This window comes from Rhopilema esculentum, chromosome 1 (assembly GCF_057945365.1).
Source record: "Rhopilema esculentum isolate cy_ngs chromosome 1, ASM5794536v1, whole genome shotgun sequence".
NCBI classification, from domain to species: Eukaryota; Metazoa; Cnidaria; class Scyphozoa; order Rhizostomeae; family Rhizostomatidae; genus Rhopilema; species Rhopilema esculentum.
The window spans coordinates 3,083,779-3,104,941 of record NC_142815.1 but is presented as its reverse complement, the minus strand read 5'-3'; the positions used below and the strand labels follow the sequence as shown (position 1 = coordinate 3,104,941).

Sequence of the window (21,163 nt, the reverse complement as noted above, 5' to 3'; positions counted from 1 at the left end):
GGTCGTTAGATCAAATGTCAGAGAGATCAAAGGTCGTGGAGTTCCAAGGTCGTTAAGATCAAATGTCTTGAAGCTCAACGGTCTTGAAGCTCAAATGATATAAAGATCAAATACCAAATGATTTCTTTTCGTAGGTATTTCTCACCTCTTATAAAAAATTCCTTCAGATGAGTTTTATTTCCTTCGTCTTCATTTTCAATTTCTATACGTGGTTGAAAATACTCGTATTTATCTTTTGTTGTAAATGTTGTTGGTGGAAGTTCTTGATCTTTATCGTCTGCAGGTTTTGGCGGTTCAGGAGGAGGCTGGTGCGCCTGGTGGCCTCGATTTCGATCTGTGAAACGGGTAAGTTTTGCATTAAATGGAAAAGGTTGCTAAACATTCTTACTTAGGAAAAAAGTTTAATCTTCAAAATTAAGTCAAATTTTCAATGAGAATGACCAACTGGATTGGAGAGAAAATTCTACCATTATTCAAGACAGAATCTCTCGATCATGATTGGTCAGATGTCATTAAGACACAAGGCCATAGAGTTCAAGAGTCATAACGTTAAAAGCTCATACAAGTCAAAGGTCATGTATACATCTCCTAACCATAGTTTTGTTTTTAACCGACAGATTCAATTATTTAGAGGGAGGGGGGAGGGTAGATAACCAAATAATTTTGAGTCTATGTCTGGTTGTGTTGCTGAAAGTTCTATCAATAGATTTGCAGTCCAGTGCTAAAATATCCAATCTTACAGGTAGTAGTCAAGAGGGTTGGTGAAAATGAAGTAAGATTTAAGGTCACTACTCAAAGGATATGTTGTGGAATCTAAATACCAGGCAAACTAAAAGCTCGAAATTTTTTCCAAGAGGCAGCCGTTATGAGCCCTTACTTCTCATTTCCTTATGCAAATTTCCGATTAGACCTCCAACACACCCAAGGAGCTCACAAACCCATGTTTTGAGCATCGTTAGTGTTTGAGAATTATTTATTCAATCAACCAAAATAACATACCTTCCTTCGACTCTTTTCCTTTACTCATACTTGTGTCCGGATGTTGTGCGACCGGGGATGATGGACGATGCGGACGTGGAGCAATTTTTATGGCCGGAACATCGTTTCTCGAGCAGAGCTCACAGAAGTCTCGCTCGAAATCGCCGGTAAGGCAGTAGGTTTCTATGGAGAAAAGAAATAGAATCGTCAGGAATGTAGCCAAAAGGGTGCTGGGGGCAGTGCCAAAAGGTCGCTGCAATTTGATTGGTTTAAACCAAGTTACTTGTACCTTGGTTGGTTAAGACGAAGCAACGAAGAACCTCCCCCCTGAAGCCTGCTTCTCGTACAGGCACATTGCTTTTAAAAGCGGGCTGTCTGTATAGTACCTTGGGTTCCAGAGTTTCAACTCCTTCTAAAGCACCCCTCTTTCTCGGCAATCTTTTGACGTTCTGGAACCCAAGATATCAAGAAACTAGCTTTAGATTCCATACTTTACTGAATATAATAGAAACACCCCCGTATAGGTTACAAAAATTACCGTAGGTGTAGGAGACATATGGCACTGTAGCCCCTCTAATAAGGCAAAATTCATAGCATTTTGTTGTGCTTTTTAGGCTGGTCGGTGTATGGTAGTAAAATCCACAATGAAATAAACACGATAGATATATATGTATACTATTTACAAGTTATTATTATAATTAATTCCCCTCTTGACAACGAACGATCTTGACAACTTTAAAACGACTTGAAAACGTCCTTGACAACTCCAACTCCTCGATCGCAATTCCTCTCTCTCTAAAAAACCATCAGCACGCCCCTCCCAACTCCGACTGAGATAAACAATAAATCCATCAATCAATTACTTTAAGACAACAAGATGCAGCTAAGCGTGCTTTAAAACCAATATCGACTACGGACAGCATAATAATATTAAGAACAAAAGAGCAACGATATTTATTCTAAACTTATATTACAACAATTTCAGGCCCCTTTCGAACAATATTATTTAAATGAAGCAATAGTATTCAGACAAGATCCGTACTAACCCCCGCCCCCCCCCCCCCTAAAAGTTTAGCATCCGCTACGCAAGTTTAGCATCATTACACAAATATTTGGAGATAGGATTTACAGAGCTTGACATCAGACGGGGAGATGTTTACTCAGATTTATCACCAACAACTGTAGGTTGGATTAATATCGAAGGATTCATCTTTGAATACCATTTAAGATTCATGACATTACAAGGTGGGGTGCAAACTCCTTTAAAGAGTTCACAAAACCATTAAAAAATTACAGAAGATTGTGAAAGAAGATAACCGACTCTGTGCTAAAGGGTTTGGGAACCACAAAGGCCATTACCCTTTCCCTTACCAAAATCTTCCGCCATCTCTTCGTCATGCCAAGATTTTTAGGCTTGGCCTAGCTTTATCAAGGGACGTTAATTTGTAGCTTAAGTCTATTGTTTTGAACAAACTTTTCTTGCCCTGGCTGGATGATCGATCCCCCCTCCTTATTTATAGTTTTTTATAAGGCCCTGTGTTACTATAAGTGTTATTTCTTTGAGTCTATAAGCGAGCCTGTGACATTATCACAAAAGCATAATGTTTTTGCGCCCAAGCTCTTTAATTTGTTGGATCCGCTTTTCTTCTCCCTGATTCTCGTAGACCCTGTCTCCTTTACCCTGCTATTGACTCGCAAACAGCCTTCCATAGCAGGACACGTGGTCGTTGGATACCGACACAATAACATTGTAATTCATAGGCCTCCGTCTAGTAATACAGAACCCTTATCAATACGAAGACCGTTGACGGAGATGTTGGTACAGGGGGCACAAGGTGCACGAGGGGCACTGTACCCCCAAGTTTTTCAAATGCCCTTTCGGAAGCAGACGTGTCCCGTTTAGGTTGAACTTAATTATCACAGCACCCTTTATGCTCAGTGACCATGGCCCCTTACTTTTTGCGAAGCAAGCAGTTTTGAAGTTATAGTATAAAGGGTAAGAAGCCTTGGCCCCCTACTTATTTAGCCTTGGCCCCACTTTCAAATTCCTGGCACGGGCCCTGATGCTAGAACCCTTTGCTGATTGTTTACGGTGATAAGTGCAGTGGGTCCATTGGTTAAGGACTGTTGGAACAAACGGTATTATTCGTTGGAAATAGAAGGTTTTTACAATCTCACGAGAGGCCCTGGCTTCCTAAGAACCAAAGTAGTTCCAGTTCTGGCTCTTGCAAAATTCGTGCCTTGTAAGTTCTAAATGCTTCCTTGTTCCTTTATTACTTATCTCAAGTATAAGAACAAGTTTACAAAAACACATACCGCCATCTTTCAGCACCACAAGATTCTGTGCTGCATCCAAAAGTTTTTTTCTTCCAGTGCCTCGACTTATCTTCGTCCATACACTAGTCTTTTTCTCACTCATTTCATCACAAATAACAAACCTAAACTCGAGCTGGTCCAAACATCACATTACATCATCGTCGTCAATCCATACTTCCTGTTGGATCTAGGTTTTCCTCTTTTTAAAAGCCGATGCGTAGGAGGTGCACGGAAACGGAGGTTTATGCACGCTCAAAAGTTCTTAAAATCCGGGGGTGGGGAAGTGAAGATAAATAATCAGGGGATTTTGCCGGCATTGTCCCCCAGTTAGACATAGCCTTGACCAAAGACCGAGACACAATTTTTTGTGTGAATAAAGAAAAGGTCACGATAACAGTCTGTTCGACGGACTCAAAGGAGTTCTTGCGGCGAAAAATTGATGAAAATGTAGCAAATAATACAGGGCCCGCGCCACGAATTGTATAGTGGGGGGGCAAGGCTAAAAACGTAGGGGGGCACGGCTTCTTACCCCTTCTATTGCAGTTTTTAAACTAATTGCTTCACAAAAAGTGAGGGGCCATGGCCACCCCGGCCCCCCATCGGCGCGGGCCCTGTAAGAAACACCGCAATGCGACGAAAATAAATAATAATAAATATACGTAAATTAGTGTAATATTTCGCCCCGGCTGCTTTCCCCCTCCAAGCAAAAAGTTTTGTGTTTGCTCTGATGAAGCCCCGTATGCCAGGGGAGGGGGGAGGGGGAGTTTTCTACCATGAAATACATTTGAAACAAGCACATACAGGAAAAAATTAAAAAAGGGGAAGAAATGTCGAGTTGGCGCATTCTTTGATTTTGTAATTAATTAACGCCAAATGCACCGTTTTAAAAGTAAAATTTTACTGTAGCAGCAAATTTCTGTCAGCAAGTTCTGGTTAAATCTTTAAAAGAATATCTAAAGATTCAAAACGTAGTAACTTGCGCCGAAAAAGTGAAAACGACATTAAATTTCCAGCATACACCAATGTCAATACGACGATTAAAAATGAGGTCTATTTTTGACAAACACTCTATTTTTTTATAAGAACAATTTTATAAGAACACGAGCCTCAAAACTGGTCATAAGTTAAGAACAAATTAAGAACAAGCTGAGGCTGAGCTTCTGCAAAATGTAATTTTGAACAACGTTTTTTCTCAAAATCGAGGATTTTTAGCGATGTGTGGGTGCTTTTTCGGTGAATATTCAAATTTGTCAGCAAATCAAGGCTGTCTCACTCACTTTGTTGGCAAATGAGGCCTGAACACCTCCTCAGAACGAAAAAGCTAGCAATAGCACTGCTCACACCCTCTTAATTAAAGAACAAATTAAGAACAATCCAGCCTCAGATTTTCGAAAAAATAAGAACAGTCAGCCTGAACTTAAATTTGCTGGTTCTTATAAAAAAATTCGGTAGATACCGGGGTACAAAATCGATGACGTCAAACAAGAGTACATTCGCAAGGATAGCTACAGGGCATGGTATGGGCGAGGTCACCGAAATTCTTCGGTTTCCAATGACTTTCCTTGCATTAACTTTCTCTAATTTACCAGCGTCGGTCTAATTAAAAAGTATTTTAGTAAGCTCAGTCCTGATAATAAACAAGAACATACCACCATTTTGCAATGTAACAACATCCCTTTTAGGAGACACAACTTGGCTCAATTTCCTCCAACTTGCACCCATGCTTTTTTTCCTTTCCATCGTTGAAACAAATAAATTTCAAAGCCTCATCTCAAAAACTCAAAAATTTCGCGTCAATATTTTCCACACAACATATGCTGCTAGTTACAAAACATTGAACATCGAGTCCCCAAATCTCCAAATAGCCCCCCTGGGAGACTGGGTTCTGAAGACTGTGTGCAAAAGTTAAAATTCCAAGAAACAATGAGAGGATTCTTGGAAACAAAGGGGGAATTAAAATGTCTATTTTGGGATTAATTCATGTCCATGCTAAATCGAACCCATTGGAATCTTCCTGTGTTTTATGATTCCAATGGGAACAACTGAAAATATCTAGGGTATTCGTTGACAAAGTCAACATGGACATCAGAAAATCTCTTAATTTGTCGGCTTGGTGATAAATCACTGAACGTTACTGAAGACGGCTGAATGAAATCTGCAGGATTACTTCACTTTGTTACATAAACAGCAAATTGCGAAGATAATCGAGAGACAGACGAGCCGTTGAAACAAGTTCAAGGTACGATTTTGACATAACAGCTACTTATTTTACACATATCGTGTATATCACAGGGACTGCAGAAGCGGGGGGCTAACGGGGCTTCATAAAAGTACCATACAAAAATTCATCTTGCTCTTGGTTTTAGCATTTTTACCCTCCCCCCCTCTCCAAAGTGTTTTAGTCCCTTAAATCTGTTATATGCTTCGCGGTCCTTGTTATCAAGTTGAAACATCATTAAATTTGAACATTTTTTGACGGTATGAAATTTGAAAATGGCTTTGAAAAAGCAATCATTTTACAACATACTTTAGCTTCTCATCTAACACACTTCAGAGTATTAAACATCCGAATAAGTTTTGTTATAATAAAAAAATATTATAATAATTTGATAATTAGACTTTTAATCATCGTGCCTGCTACGAGGCCACCCTCTACCCCCCAAATTTTAGTTTAATTTCATATGTTAAGGGGCTACTTCTAAGCAAGGCTAATTCGAGGAGAACCTCCACTACAAAAACGATAAAACATAGGAAACAAAATCAAGCTTAAAATAATTAAATGTATACATATTATTAACACACATTTATACATTAAGTTCAAAACATTTCGTTCGAAGATTTGACCGAAGATTTATTTGTACGTCACTTGAGCCCATTCCACTAAGTACCCGCAGCTTACAGAAATACAGGATAGACTTATAAAGGTCACGAGACAAAAAATATTGTTTAAAGCAGACTTGTTTTGCGGGCTACAGACCCCATTCAAGAAAATTATTCGTTTCCTCGCCGGAGACGTGCGACACCTGTCATATTATCAGATAACCCCTTGAAGGTATCTTTGAATTAACAGCTGAAACGTTAAAGACTTCCAGATTTCTGAACGATACTCGGAAAATTTTGATTTGTCTAGCTGATTTCTACAATCCCCCCCCCCCCCCCCTTTCGTACTCCTTCTTCGCATTAAGGAATGAGACATCGGCTGTCTAGGCAAAATAGGACCATTGACCCTTCATAGAAAAGTTTCAATTCATCGAAAACCAAAAATCTACTTAACCTCAATGATTAGATGCTAGAAACAGTTCTTGGACTCTAGGGTCAATTTTTCTACTCATGCATGTCTTCAAACTGTAACAGCCAGTCTTAACAGATCGTAAACGTATCTTCTTCACTTTACAAAAGAAAGTCTGTGACTGATTTAGATGGCTCAGAGGAAATATTGTGCGAAGATGGCTCACTGGTTTGGGTCGCGGAAAACATATCCAAGAGTCTTGGGGTTCGAGTCCCAGCCATTACTAAACTTTCACTTAGAGTAAGGAGAGTAGCAAGCTCTCTGCAATACCATGCTTAGGAATTTCGAGTTGTGGTCACATCGAAAGGAAGGGCCAGACACATTTTATTAGCATTGCTTTTCGTGTCCTAAAATCTACTTTCGAATGCGAGGTAGAAAGAAATAAAAATACTGTTCTAAATCCATTGATAGTTTATCAATGACATCACAATCAGTGCCATCGATAGTTAATTGAGTATGTCAAAATCAACTAATAAGGGACACGGACCGTGCCACAGAGAATGGGGGCAAAGGGGGCATACCCAACTTACGTTTATGTTGAATAAAAGATTTAGGTTTTCCAAATTTCCATATAGATAAACCTTTATACAGAGTCCAGAAAAGTTGTTAACCTTTCTACAGATAATAACATCCCATAAGGAAAACTTTCCTCGCAAAACAATAGAAGGTAGGCGTGATTTAGGTGTGTCGTAGGAGTTTCTATTGTTTTTCGTGGACCCTCCTCCGGTCAGTGACCGTGCAACCGTAATGTTTTCCTGACTCTGCCTATATATTCAAACAATCTATATAAACAAAATCCACGAAGAAACATTATCAGCAAAGGATTTGCCACAACGGGGCTTGGGGGTAAGAGGACAATTTCCTTACACTACTGTTCCCCAGTTTAGAATAAGTGGTGATGACCCTGAGGCTCTAATGTTATCATTCGTCCATAAGATCCAAATTTTCTAATTTTTCTGCCGCCTAGAAGTAATTTAGGATACCCTGCCTTATTTTCTTACAAAAGCAATCCTTTGACTTAGCAAAATCCTCCTCAATCTATTCTTATGATAACATTAAAATAACAAACATATCCAGCCATGATAAAGACAATCGTGGCCAAAACTCCTTGACACTGAATTGAAAATTTGGCATGCTATCAATCATTCCCAAGAAAAGTTAGGACATATAAATTTCTCTCCTCCCCTCCCCCTATATCAATGTTGGTGTCGTTTGAGAGCTAAATGTCCCAGCATTTGATTATAGCCCATACAAACACCCCAGCATTGATATAGGGGGTAGGGGGTCACGTTGAATAAGAACTCGATTGCATTTGGGAAGCAGTCCCACGAGTTTTGGTCAGGATTGTAGATATTAACAATATTGGCTGGCCCCAGGGGCAACACAATGTCTGCTGAATAGAATACATCAGGGGGCAAATATTGACGTGCCCCTAGGCTTCGAAGGGGTTAATCTACGTGTTTTAAAAAGTTTCTTACCATCTTCGCAATCACTTTCTTCCTCAGATTCACTCATCATATCTCTCTGTTACTAAAGCGTGAACACACAACTGCCAAACAAACGCGCTTTCCTACACCAAACAGTGTTGTCAAATCAACCGTGAAATGCTATTGTATCTTAAACATTGTTTAGCTTTTCACACAAAATGAAACAGTGTTCTTGTATAAATAAACATTATGGTAAGAATCTTTATTAGATATTTTGAATACTCTGCGGTCACTTGTGCCCAAAACAAAAGCGTTTTCAAAATGCCTCAAGAAAAGATGACCTCAGGATAAGATTGCCCAGCTTTAATGGCCATTCATAAAAGTTATTGACTTTGAAGAGAGATCAAGAATGATTTTTAAAGTACACTACAACAATGTTTTACAACCACTATGCAGCGACTAACTAGTGTGCCGTTATATGCTCGAGGGGGTTTGAACAGGAATCAAATAAGCAAGAAGAAAAATTATTGTCTTATAGAATAAATGCTCTGTAGTCCTTTTAACGTGCGAATAAAAGAGAGGGCACGATAGCAGGCTGCTCGACGGACTCCGGAGAAAATCTTTCGGCGAAAAATCGATAGAATAGTAGTGTATAAGGAACACCGCAACGCGACGAGAATACACCAATCAGTGATGGTGAATATTTCGCCCCGGTATACGGGGCTTCATCAGAGCAAAGAGCTTTTCGGTGTTCCTTTTACACTACTATTTAGTCCTTTAAATGTCTTCTCTGAAGTCAATTACCAAATGAAGCCAGAGGGTTGGTGGTTTAGGCCACCAAATAATTTTCGTACCTGTATATAAATGTTATGTTATCTGTATATATGTTAAACAACACAAAGGTAATCTTGTTTTTGGCTCCTTGCGTGTTTAGCAAAACCCGGAACATTTTAGCCCACCCCCCCCCCCCCCCTCCCATGCTTGTCCTTGTAATGTCTATAAATTCAACTTCCGCACAATCGAGAAACCAAATAAAGCCGGGAAAGAAAATGATCAAAAATTGCTGATGGCCCTAGACAAGTCTTGGTGATTCCCTTGCGTACAAATTCTGCAAGGACTCACCTTAACCATTAAACAATTTAATCTACAATATCAAAATCGAAATACCTGGAATCACAGCTTGTGCTGACGGGCGTCTTTTTCTAATTTGAAATGAGACTACCTGTAGGGAGGAGCGTCGTCGTCTACTGCTCGGTACACGAAGCGTTCTGCTCTCCATCGCAGCGGTAAAAAGCGTCTCCTCGTTGCCTTGTATAACCACTCCAAAAGACGTAGATCTAGTGACGTGAACGAAAACAGCAATGCTGGGTACTGTAGCCTAGCAAAGAACGGATTGCTGGTCGATGTTCGTTCAGGATTGGTAGACAAGGACTTTGCAGACTTGGAGACGGAAATCCCTTCTTGAAAAGACGATAGGTCTTGCAAAAAGCCTTTTAATGAACGTCAATTTTTCACTGTTTTCCTTTGAACTCTAGAAACCTCAATCGTTACTTTTGCTGACAAAGAGTACTCACTGTACAGGAAGTATATCACTCGAAACGACAGTATAACCTAACTCTTTTAGGCCTGAAAACGCGCCCTTTAACCTCTTTGATTTCCCACAGTTTGTTGTAATTGTCCTATACCTTTTAAGCTTTCTCCTTCGACTTTCGACCTTCAGTTTGAATCACACAGATCTGATGACGTCACTAAACGGTGTCGACTTTATACAAGACACTTTCTCGGATATTGATTAGGTCTCATTAGGCAAAATAGTCTTCAAGGTTCCCGTGATCTCGGTATGTTTGTGATTTCTCGTTCTCTGCTTCGCTCGGTCTTGATGTCTTATAGGACAGATCACTTCGCCATAAGAATTATCAATCCTTTTCCCGACAAAATTTTCCGATAAAACTCTATCGATCTATCGAACTCCAAAGCAAAAACCAGTTGCGTCAACGAAGGCGTCAGAGAACGACTTTCCGTATCACAGCTTTCAAACTTTGATATATTCAACTATCACAAAAATCAAATCCTTGGGTCTTAACTCTAAATTCACGCTAAACCATTCAAAAACCCGCAATTAAACGCGTACCAAAAAACACCCTACATCAAATCCTATCTGACTTTTTAAAAAATATTCTTGAACAATGTTTGCAAGCTCATTAAAATTGGTTCCTACAGGTCAAACTTTAATCCACGCAGTTAAGTTATCTTTACAACGCCACAGCACTGTAAAAAAAGTAGACTAACATACAAAAACAACACGCAAAATTCACAACATTTTAGCAAACCATTTTTGACAACAGAGGGAAATTCTTCTTGTTATTGAGTGGAAGCAGGTGCTCGCAATATTCATGAACTGTCGTCGAGCCAATTCATCTTTGAAAATATTCAACTGTTGTCGGAGTTTTCTGTTGCAATACAGGTGGCCTTGCTGAGACGAAACTGAGAGGTGAAGTCTGTTTTCTTTGTTTTGAAGAACAGAATTCAAAGGACTTTATCTAAAACAACTTCTTGCTCGATAAGCCGGATGATAAACACACTATCTGTGAATTGGAAACAGTTATTCGTATTGGTGACTTTTAAATATCTTCTTATCTAAAGTAGGCAGTCACTTTAAGACTCTTCTTTACTGCGCATTTGTCGTCCACAGGAGAAAGCACTTTATCTAAAACAACTTCTTGCTCGATAAACCTGATGATACACACACCATCTGTGAATTGGAAACAGTTATTCGTATTGGTGACTTTTAAATATCTTCTTATCTAAAATAGGCAGTCACTCCAAGACTCTTCTTCACTGCGCATTTGTCGTCCACAGGAGAAAGCACTTTATCAAAAACAACTTCTTGCTCGATAAGCCTGATGATACACACACCATCTGTGAATTGGAAACAGTTACTCGTATTGGTGACTCTTAAATATCTTCTTATCTAAAGTAGGCAGTCACTTTAAGACTCTTCTTCGCTGCGCATTTGACGTCCACAGGAAAAGCACTTTATCAAAAACAACTTCTAGCTCATTAAACCTGATGATAAACACACCATCTGTGAATTGGAAACAGTTACTCGTATTGGTGACTCTTAAATATCTTCTTATCTAAAGTAGGCAGTCACTTTAAGACTCTTCTTCACTGCGCATTTGACGTCCACAGAAGAAAGCACATTATCAAAAACAACTTCTAGCTCGATAAACCTGATGATAAACACACCATCTGTGAATTGGAAACAGTTATTCGTATTGGTGACTCTAAAAATCTTCTTATCTAAAGTAGGCAGTCACTCCAAGACTCTTCTTCACTGCGCATTTGACGTCCACAGAAGAAAGCACTTTATCAAAAACAACTTCTTGCTTGATAAGCCGGATGATACACACACCATCTGTGAATTGGAAACAGTTACTCGTATTGGTGACTCTCAAACATCTTGCAAATGAGTACCAGATAGCTCGTGTCTTGACTAGGTTGCTTAATTTGATAAGCCAGTTTTATGTCAACAAAACCCACAGATTTAAATAATCTGGGTTTGGATTTACATAATATGTATGAAACTTTGATGTACCGGAAAGTGGTCTGCGATATCTACCTGATTCAAAGACCACACCTAAAAGGGATATCCTGGCATCTTAGGGATGTAAATGTATTGGTTGTTGCCTTTGCGTGTTTTTGATCGCTTGGGTGTGCCTGTTTTTTCTTAATCCTTCGCGAAAGCAATTAGGAAAAATCAAATTCTTTATCAATAATGCCAGTGTTTTTAAAGCCTCTTTGGCTTTTGTTACATGATTAATTTCGAAACTCTGTTTTTTCCCAATGCAATATAAATTCCAAATTTCCAATGGCAAAATAAACCTTTAAAAACAATGTACTTCGTTTTGCTTCCTGATATAAATCCACATTGAGCACTTGACTTCCATCCAAGATTTGTGTATTTCAATCCGAAGACGTTGTGGATGCTGAAAGTTTAGATTAAGTGGACAGTACGGAGTCAAGAACTTCCAAAATCAATTGAAATAATCAACGTTGTTCCCTTTTGCTATAAATCTACCACAATATCGCAAACATCAAATGTGCTTTTACTTTTATTACTCCTTTTCAACTGTAGTATGGATAATAAGATTTCAAATTAATCACTTCCAGCATCTCATTTTATCTTCGTCAACTTTAAACCACGAATCAATGACAAACCACTTGAAATCAGGCTGCAAAGACCAATTCAATACATCTGATTTTCAAAACAATAAGGAAAATCAACAAACAGAAACTCCCAGAGCAAATCGAAGCCAGAACTCCTTCTCTGCTCTCCCTCTTTCAAATAACTGAAATTCTAAAATGAAAGATCACTTCTCTCTTAGTCGGTACCAATTTCAATAACAGTATCTTGTAAATTCTCTAAATCAAATGTCTCTTCAAAACTTGAAGTTTACCCTTTCATCTGTCTCTTCTAATTGCACGATCTCTTCTAAACCCGATTCTAACCTCTTCAGTACAATTCGAAATAAACAAACTCCCGAAGCAGATTGCAGAAACAAATTGCCAATCAGCGAATCTCATATCAGTATCATCGCCTCAGATCATCACAGATCTTTTTAGATCATCTTAGATTGCATAAGATCTTCTTTGATTGCAACAGATTATCTTTGATTGCTTTAGATCATCAATCTGTCAAGAAAACAGCATATCCACTCATCTTTTAGACACCTAAGATGGCCTTTTGCTAGCCAGATTGGATAAATCCAGCTTTTGAACTTCAGAATAAATAATAGGCCAGTACAACTAGATATCTTCCTTTTCTCGCCAGATTGCGGATCCGAGGTTTGCAGAGTTCAGTATGAACAATACTATAATGGAATGATCTCTTCTTGCCAGAGCACACAGGCAACTAGCTTGCGAAAACCAAAACCAACTTGCTTTGACTTGCGTACTCCCTTCTTTCGCCAGATTACAGGAAGCTCGAGTTTGTGAAGCTCGATGTTAACGGTCACGAAAGAAAATGGTGTCTTTTGTAGCCAGAGCACACAGGCAACTAGCTTGCGAAAACCAAAACCAACTTGACTTGACTTGCGTACTCCCTTCTTTCGCCAGATTACAGGAAGCTCGAGTTTGTGAAGCTCGATGTTAACGGTCACTAAAGAAAATGGTGTCTTTTGTAGCCAGAGCACAAACAACTAGTTTGCGAAAACCAAAACCAACTTGTCTTGACTTGCGTACTCCCTTCTTTCGCCAGATTACAGGAAGTTCGAGTTTGTGAAGATCGATGTTAACAGCCACGAAAGAAAATGGTGTCTTTTATAGCCAGAGCGCAGGCAACTAGCTCGCGAAGATCAAAACCAACTTGCTTTGACTTTAATAATGTTCTTCTGTGCTTCCCCTAGCCACCAGCAAAACAAATTAACACTAGCAAAAAACTTCCTTTATTTCCTCTTGTAAACGACAGAATATTCGCCCAAGCAAATACAATTTCCTACCTTTTCACATCCAATTATCAAAGAAAACACGAATTTTAATGTTCATTGGATTGGAAAACACATCTGTAGACGCTGTTAGCGGGTCGTAATTGCATTTGTACAACTGCGAAAACAGATAAGGAAGAAACGACATTGTCCATCACAAAGTGTGTTGGTAAAAGCATTTTCTTTTCACTCAAATTCAATGCAATATATCAATGGGTGTTTAGACAAAGAGTTTTCCATAAAAAACTCGCACTGCTTGGAAACATCTGCTGTTGATTAGGCAAGCAAAATAATAAGGCTATCAAAACATCGGAGTAAGCAACGGTGCTGTTGATGGGGTACTCTGGGGGATCAGCCTCAGATGCAAATTAAAGTGTAAAATCCAAAATGGAAAAATGAGAAATACAGCCTCAAATTCAGATGGGGGGTGGTTGTGTGTGCCCCTTGTATGTTTTGAACAATTGGCTTGTAAGTGGGTCACTTTTTGTCAATTTTAGGTTTTTCGATGCATTTTTAACCTAGAGAAGGACTTCAACTCGTTATTTTTCTTTCATTTTCTTTATTCTTGGCATTTCTTCTATAAACCCGATTTTTCAATTAATACATAAATGTTTTAAGATAAAGGAAAGCATAAGTAGGGTGCGTCACAATTACCCTTTTCATTTTTAATTGCGTCATTGTTTTTGCCAAGCAAGAAAGTGGGGGGGGGGGGCTATAATCGGATCGAAATGTCGCGAAACTGTGCAGCCTTCAGTGTGAACTTCTACCCAGTCCCTTTTCGATCTGCGCGTGAAAATGTTGGATGAAATGTTGGATCGTTTGACCAGGGTATTATATGGACGAAAATAAAAAAACATATGATAACGACGTCATTACAGTTTAGCTCGCTTCATTGGTATACGAAAAATACTTCTGGTAAGGCATTCTCATCATAACATCTTAAGCGCAAGCTCAAAGTATTTTACACAATATTGTTACTTCCAGCATAAATCGCCCACTAAAAACAAGATTCTGTTAGGTAGGCAAGAGGATGCACCTTAAAAATGAGAATCGGCCTGCACCTTAAACACCAGTATCCACCTTTAACACCAGTCTACACCTTAAGCACCAGCCTCTACCTTAATTTCAAGCCTCCTTAATAAAAGATTCTGCACCTTAAACACGTGATCATTCTCAGTTAAATGAAAAACCAACGCCACCAGGTCCCACTACGTGTCAAAGTTTCTCTCTTTCTACAACACAATTAAGGATTTAGACAAATTAAGAATATAAAATCTTGAAGATTAGTAAGAGGGGTTTCTGGTTTACAAAGTTTAACCTTGGACACGAAAATATCAAGCTTGTTAAATTACCATAAGTCGTATATTAATTTTTCTAGAACTGACAGAATTATCCAAATTAATGAATTAATGAAAGTTTAATCAAATTATGGAAAAGAGGAATTTCTGAGAAATCCAATGATAAATTGGAAAAAACAGGAGATGAAATTCTAGTGTCAAAGAATCTGTTTTCAAACCTTCTAAATGAATGGGAGCACCGTTACACGAGGAAATATAATTGGTTGTGCAGGCTTATTGTGTTCTAAAGAAATGGTTTGAGAATCAGCGTTCTTTTTCCCGACTACAATGCCTGCCAAAAGTACTTGGAACACCCAGCAATTCACACTGCATTTGATATCTTTCATTCCTTTCATGAAAAAAATTGCTACTTCAGCCCCTTTCCCCTAGAACAATGTTGATAATTTAGAGAAATATCACAAAAGAAGCGCAAAAGAAAGTGCTTCCTAAAATCCTAACCCGTTTGATAGTAAACCAACATTGTTCTGTAGGGGAGAGGGGGATGATTGATTTTGACCTTGGAAATTGATGTCAGTGTTCCAAGACTTTTGGCAGGCATTGCAGCTGTTGAATTTGACGAGAAGGAGGAAGGAACAAACAAGAAATTTATTTCTTAGATAAGAAATTTATTTCTTAGATATTAGGTACTTTAACAGAGCAATTTCGGATTGATCGGATTCGTAGGTTAAAATCAATCATTCTCTCGAAAGGATTTGAAAAATATAATGGAAATTTTTTTGCCTAAATCTATACACCCATAGTTGGGTAGATATGAGCCAATAGAACAGAAGGCGCATTTGATTGGCTCCCTCTCGACCAATGAGTTTCTTCTAGCTTCTTTCGTGCTAGAAATGTCTAACGTTATTTGAGACGATATGGGCCAATAGAACAGAAGGCGAATTTGATTGGCTCCCTCTCGACCAATAAGTTTCTTCTAGTTTCTTTCATGCTAGAAGTGTCTTTACGAGAAAACGCTGGCCATTAATTTATGCAACAATATTTGGGCCGATATGAGCCAATAGAACAGAAGGCGAATTTGATTGGCTCCCTCTCGACCAATAAGTTTCTTCTAGTTTCTTTCATGCTAGAAGTGTCTTTACGAGAAAACGCTGGCCATTAATTTATGCAACAATATTTGGGCCGATATGAGCCAATAGAACAGAAGGCGAATTTGATTGGCTCCCTCTCGACCAATAAATTTATTCTAGCTTCTCTAATGCTAGAAGTGTTTTAACGAGAAAACGCTGGCCATTAATTTATGCAACAATATTTGGGCCGATATGAGCCAATAGAACAGAAGTCACATTTGATTGGCTCCCTCTCGACCAATAAATTTCTTCTAGTTTTTTTCATGCTAGAAGTGTCTTTAAGAGAAAACGCTGGCCATTAATTTATGCAACAATATTTGGGCCGATATGAGCCAATAGAACAGAAGGCGAATTTGATTGGTTCCCTCTCGACTAATAAATTTCTTCTAGCTTCTTTCACGCTTGTAAGTTTGAAAATGAAAACGCTAGGCATATTAATTCATTCACTGATATTCGGGCTGATATGAACCACTAAGAAATAAGTTTACTATGAATGGGCATCAGATTAGTCTTACAACAGAAGGCAAGTAAATGTCTTCTGATATGATTGGAGATTCTAATGAGAGGACAAACTTTTCGTCAAAATATTCTAAGATGGAAGCCAAAAGGAAAAGAAACAACTGAAACATTTTAATTAAACAAAAGCTGATTGCCTTCATCAATTTGTTACCCAAGTCAAGTTGTTTTCAATAAGTTGTTTTCCCAAAGCAGATTTATTTTACAGCACTAAAGATTCTTCAATGGGCTTAAAAATTCAAAAGCCCACACGCATTTCTCTGAACGGTGGCAAAGTTTTTCCGAGAAAAGATGAACAGGCCTGAAGAAACTGAAGAATCCGGTCAGGATAATCTGATTTACCTCGTGTCATACACGTCATGGAGTTTTTTTGCTACATTAACAAATCACAGGGAACGTTCTCTCACAAATATGACATCCAGCAAAATATGATGCTTACCCGAACTTATGTCAACCAAAGAGTTCAACTAAGGGAATGACATTGCTCATCTGGAGTTTGCTTGGAACTTTTCTCTTTTAAAAATTGCGTCAATTTCTAAGTTTGAAATTCAATGAGAAAATTAGTTCTAATCCAATATAAAAGGAAAGTCCGGCCTCATGGATTAATCATGAACCCGCCAATGTGCGGATCTGTTTGAACAGCTCCTGCTTAAACGCGAAAGATGCGCGGGAAAATAAGTATAGGCGCGGGTAGTATTGAACATGCTCTCGTGTAAATCGCGTTTACTCACCTTGACCTAACGCTACAGCAGCACCCGTTTTGAATATTTGCCGTAAGCTGTATTCTTTAGAGACTTGGGACGATTCGGACTCGTGTCCGCTGCGGGACTTCACGTTTCGTCCCGCGGCTTTTATCTTTAAAATAGCTCCAAGCATATTTAAGTTTCTTGCAGTACACAGTATTTCTATAGCTCTGCAGGTAATACGCGGTTGTCACGTCAAACACGCGAGTTCGTGAGTGAGAGTCACAAGTTATGTTTTCAGATTATCATAGCTTACGGAAATCCACTGTTAAAAGCTTCTGTCCTGGCTCAAGTTGTAAACCAACACCTCAATGGAGCATGTGCTGGACGATAGAGGCGGCAAACTGCAGTGAGGCGAAGGATACGCAGTAACTCGTTCTGCAGTGAGCAGTTTCATACAAGTCTCGATTTAGTGTTATACTGTAACCTCTTTTTGAGCCTGTGACGTATCCAGGAACAATAATTCTGCAACTTATAAAGTCTGTATATCTCTTCGGTGAATGTAGCCTTGCTTGAACACGTAACTCACGAGTGCTTTGTGCATTGTCAATGTACATCGCTGGCCAGTGACGTCATCATGTTGCTTTAGAAACAACTGCCCGGTGCCTGTGTGCGCAAACATTTACAAAATCCGTTTGACGAATATTAACAAATAAATTAGTAGAAGTTCAAATTTGTTAGTGCTTTCATCTGCAGTGTTAAATCAAATATTAACAAATAAAGGGAATTTGGAAATCACGGATTATTATGGAATAATCTCGAAGATTAAAACGTCCAATAAGAGTCGTGGATGTTTCGTTCTGCTAGCAGGGAAATGAAGGCTTGGAGGGAGTTTTAGTGAAACGGTGAGTGAGAAATTATGTTGTTTGTAACAAACATTGGCGTAATAAGAATGGGCACGAGGGGCAAATCAGTCTATGAGAATCTCATACACTTTTGGGCGAAATCCTTTTGTTTGATCAGAAAATTTCTCAAAATCCTATTGTTTTACCTGAAATCCTTGGAAATCATTGTGTTTTCGTGAAATTTTTGCAACGTTTTCAAGCATGCCGGCTGCGCAGAAGCTCTCAAAACAAGGTGCTACAGGGTCCTTTGCGCTGAAAGATGGGGAAACGATGGTCCTAGGTAATTTTGCTAAGTTAAAGTTTTAGATTGGACAAGACTATCGAATGATTTGATATATGCATTACAAACAATATTTTCATCCAAAATCCTCAGCCAATACTGTGCTAGCAAAAGTTTGCCACATCAGGGGCAAAGGGGTAAGATGACATATTATTAACATTGCTGTCCCCAGGTTAGAATCGGTATATTTAAGTTTGAATTATTGGGGGGGGGGGCATCTCCTAATCAGAACTGATAAAATAGCAATTTGAAAGAAGTCGATTAATCAAAATTACCCCCTTTCTCTAGTGAGAAGTATGCAAGGAGAAGTTACTCCATACAGACATGAATTCTTCCCTAAATTAGACCTAAGACTAAGTTAAAGAAATCCTTGAGGGATTCAAACAGAGCCGCTAACTATTGGGTTTCGGGTTTCATTAGGATAGGAAGTTTGTAAGCTATCCAATCTGTGAAAATTTACCGAAAGGTTTTAAAATTTACTAACGAAGTACCCATAGATGAAAAAGATTCCTCGTTTGAAACAGAGTTCTTATTTTGAAGAGGAGAGCATACCCACCCCAATGCCATCAGCCCCCAAGGCCGCCCCCTAACGCCACCTCCCCCCCACCCCATCATAGATACGGTTTAGGATTTACAGTACTAAGATTTGGCTAATATTTGGGGTAGTTTCGGTGCTTGTATATCGCTAAAACCACTTACTTAAAATGTCCGTGCGTTGCAAATATTTTGATAAACAAACCAGAATAAGAGCAGAAAAGGCAGTACGGAGCAACAGAATCCTTACCTTTGAGTTGGTTCAATGCATTTCGTTTTTACAAATAAAGAAGAAGTTTCTACGTTCCGTGACACCACTGTCCTGGCATGTGACGAATATTAAAGATACTGTATCCACGATCTCGCAGCGTTTAGATTCCTCTACAGTTCGCTTCTCGATCGCTCATATCACAACAAAGCTGATCATATAACTCCAAAGCAAATTGACATCTTGCAGCCTTTGTGCTTCGGCAAATATTATCAACCTTTGCGAATCCCTCGGTATGCTACATCAGCACTTGTCGTCGTAATTGCGTCGAATACGAATTGCGGATTCGGAATTCATTCTTAAACAAACAGCTGAGTTTTGATTAAAACTCGTCGATATATTTGCTTAGAAGAGAATTGTTATATACTTTGTATAATTGTGGAGCGAAATGAGTACAATTTCTGGAAAACTGCAAGCAGTCACGGGCTTTTTCGAAGGTCGAAATCTTGTTACGAAATTTCGCAGGAGGCTCGTAATTTTGAACAGCGCGTAACAGTGTTCGAAAATCGATACCAGTTTTGACTTCAGAAGCGTGGTTGCGAAGAAATGAAACCAGATTCATGTGGCTCAAACTTGCCTGTCTAAGGCAACTCTAACAGCAGATTTTCGTTTTCAGAGTTGAACCCTTCTCTAAATTCATCTTTTAGAATGAATGAAAATGGCTGAGCTAATGACAAGGTAGATTTTGCTTTAACGAATGAATTTACAGACCAAAATTAGTGCATAGTTTAGCCATACTGGTGAATAGCTTATATTGTGGATCAGTGTAGGCGACCTTTCTTGTTTAAACTGTGTATATATAGCTGCTTGGTAAGCAAACTCTGGCCACAATGAAAGCACTAATAAATTTTGCAGGTTCGGAGGGTAAAATCCGGAATGAGGGAAATCCTGGAACAGAGACAAAGTGCAAGATGGAAATTAACACACGTTGGGTGGAACAGAGAGATGCAAGATCGAAATTAACACACGATGGGAGGAAAGATGGAAATTAACACACGTTGGGTGTGTGTAACGGTTGAAATGGTAGCTTGTTAGATGGAATATAGCTTTGACAATAAACCAATGTCAGGAGAACGCAGTCTCAAACAAACTCTAAATTCTGGGACAGCGAAATACCGTAACCTGGGAGAAAACCAAGAACAGGATTAGAATTAAACGCAAAACTGGTTGATGTGACGGACACAATTAGAGCTCTCAGATCAATGGCAGACAGCTTTTCAAGAAATAAACAAAACTTCACGGGAACATAGGCCTGGAAAGATCTCAAGAGAGCTAGAGTCTGCAACAATATCAGGGAACTTTGGCATGAGTAAGTCAATTTTTCGTAGTTCATTCTGTAGTTCATTTATTTTAATTTATTCGTATGAAGCACGTGTTCGGCCGCTGATTGGTCATCTCAAGGAACTAATCAAACGCGATCTTCTTCCGTTCGACTTGAAACGATCCAACCCCTTTATCGTATGGTCATAAAAAAAATTCAAACTCTGTGAATTGAAGGGGAAAGACTACATTGAATGCACGCAAAATTGGTCTGTTTTCCGCGTAACCTTGAAATCTAATTAATAAATCCAAATCAAGATTCAACCTATGCGTCAACAAGTTACAACAAAAACGGCTTGAATAAAAAATGGCTTTAAAAAAATTATAGCCCACAAAGATGCCTCCTTCCCCTACATTTGCCCTTCCCCACTTTTAAAATGCTTCCAAAAATGCAAGATAAGAAACTACAGTCACTACAAACAATCTTATAATAGTTGTCTATAAGAGGTGAAATATTTATGTCCAGTGGTTTGAAATCAGTCGCGGATTAAAAAGGGGGCAGCTAGGGGCAGTTGCCCCTCCTTCACCGAGTTGAAGCAAGTCTGGCGCCCCTTTTTCGGACATTGTGCGCCCCTTTTCAAGAATGGGAGTCAGGTGAAAAAGTTTCTGAGACTTATAGGTTAATTTACTTCAAAAATCACCTCAAAGTATACAAACATTATTATGAAAATTCCCTTACAAAGTAAACTGAGAGCCTTCTGTCAGTTGTTAGGGTCTGCAATTGTTTTATACAGCG

The 21,163-nt window shown here is 38.9% G+C and overlaps 2 protein-coding genes across 9 annotated transcripts in view; one reads left to right on the top strand and one right to left on the bottom strand.

The window, feature by feature from the left end:
- Window positions 1-21,163, bottom strand: part of LOC135690385 (leucine-rich repeat-containing protein 71) — a 39,091-nt gene that overhangs the window by 15,236 nt on the left and 2,692 nt on the right. The window contains exons 1-4 of one of the 7 annotated variants that reach the window (XM_089116003.1): window positions 19,090-19,968; window positions 17,169-17,786; window positions 1,000-1,161; window positions 146-334 (exon numbers count right to left, since the gene is read on the bottom strand). In XM_089116003.1, coding sequence (XP_088972129.1) covers window positions 146-334; window positions 1,000-1,161; window positions 17,169-17,313 — 496 coding nt within the window. In that variant the 5' untranslated portion in view covers window positions 17,314-17,786; window positions 19,090-19,968. Of the gene's footprint in view, window positions 1-145; window positions 335-999; window positions 1,162-3,294; window positions 3,925-8,061; window positions 8,541-9,177; window positions 13,874-17,168; window positions 17,841-19,089; window positions 19,969-21,163 lie in introns of those variants that run through there. The other 6 variants (XM_065207933.2, XM_065207928.2, XM_065207932.2 and 3 more) reach the window with 6 other exon arrangements.
- The window catches only part of LOC135690388 (uncharacterized), a 27,746-nt gene continuing 8,834 nt past the window's right edge, over window positions 2,252-21,163 (top strand). Inside the window, exons 1-2 of one of the 2 annotated variants that reach the window (XR_010516640.2) lie at window positions 2,252-3,221; window positions 19,963-20,416. The gene's annotated coding sequence lies outside the window, so the exon portion shown is untranslated. Of the gene's footprint in view, window positions 3,222-17,867; window positions 18,026-19,962; window positions 20,417-21,163 lie in introns of those variants that run through there. The other variant, XR_010516641.2, reaches the window with a different exon arrangement.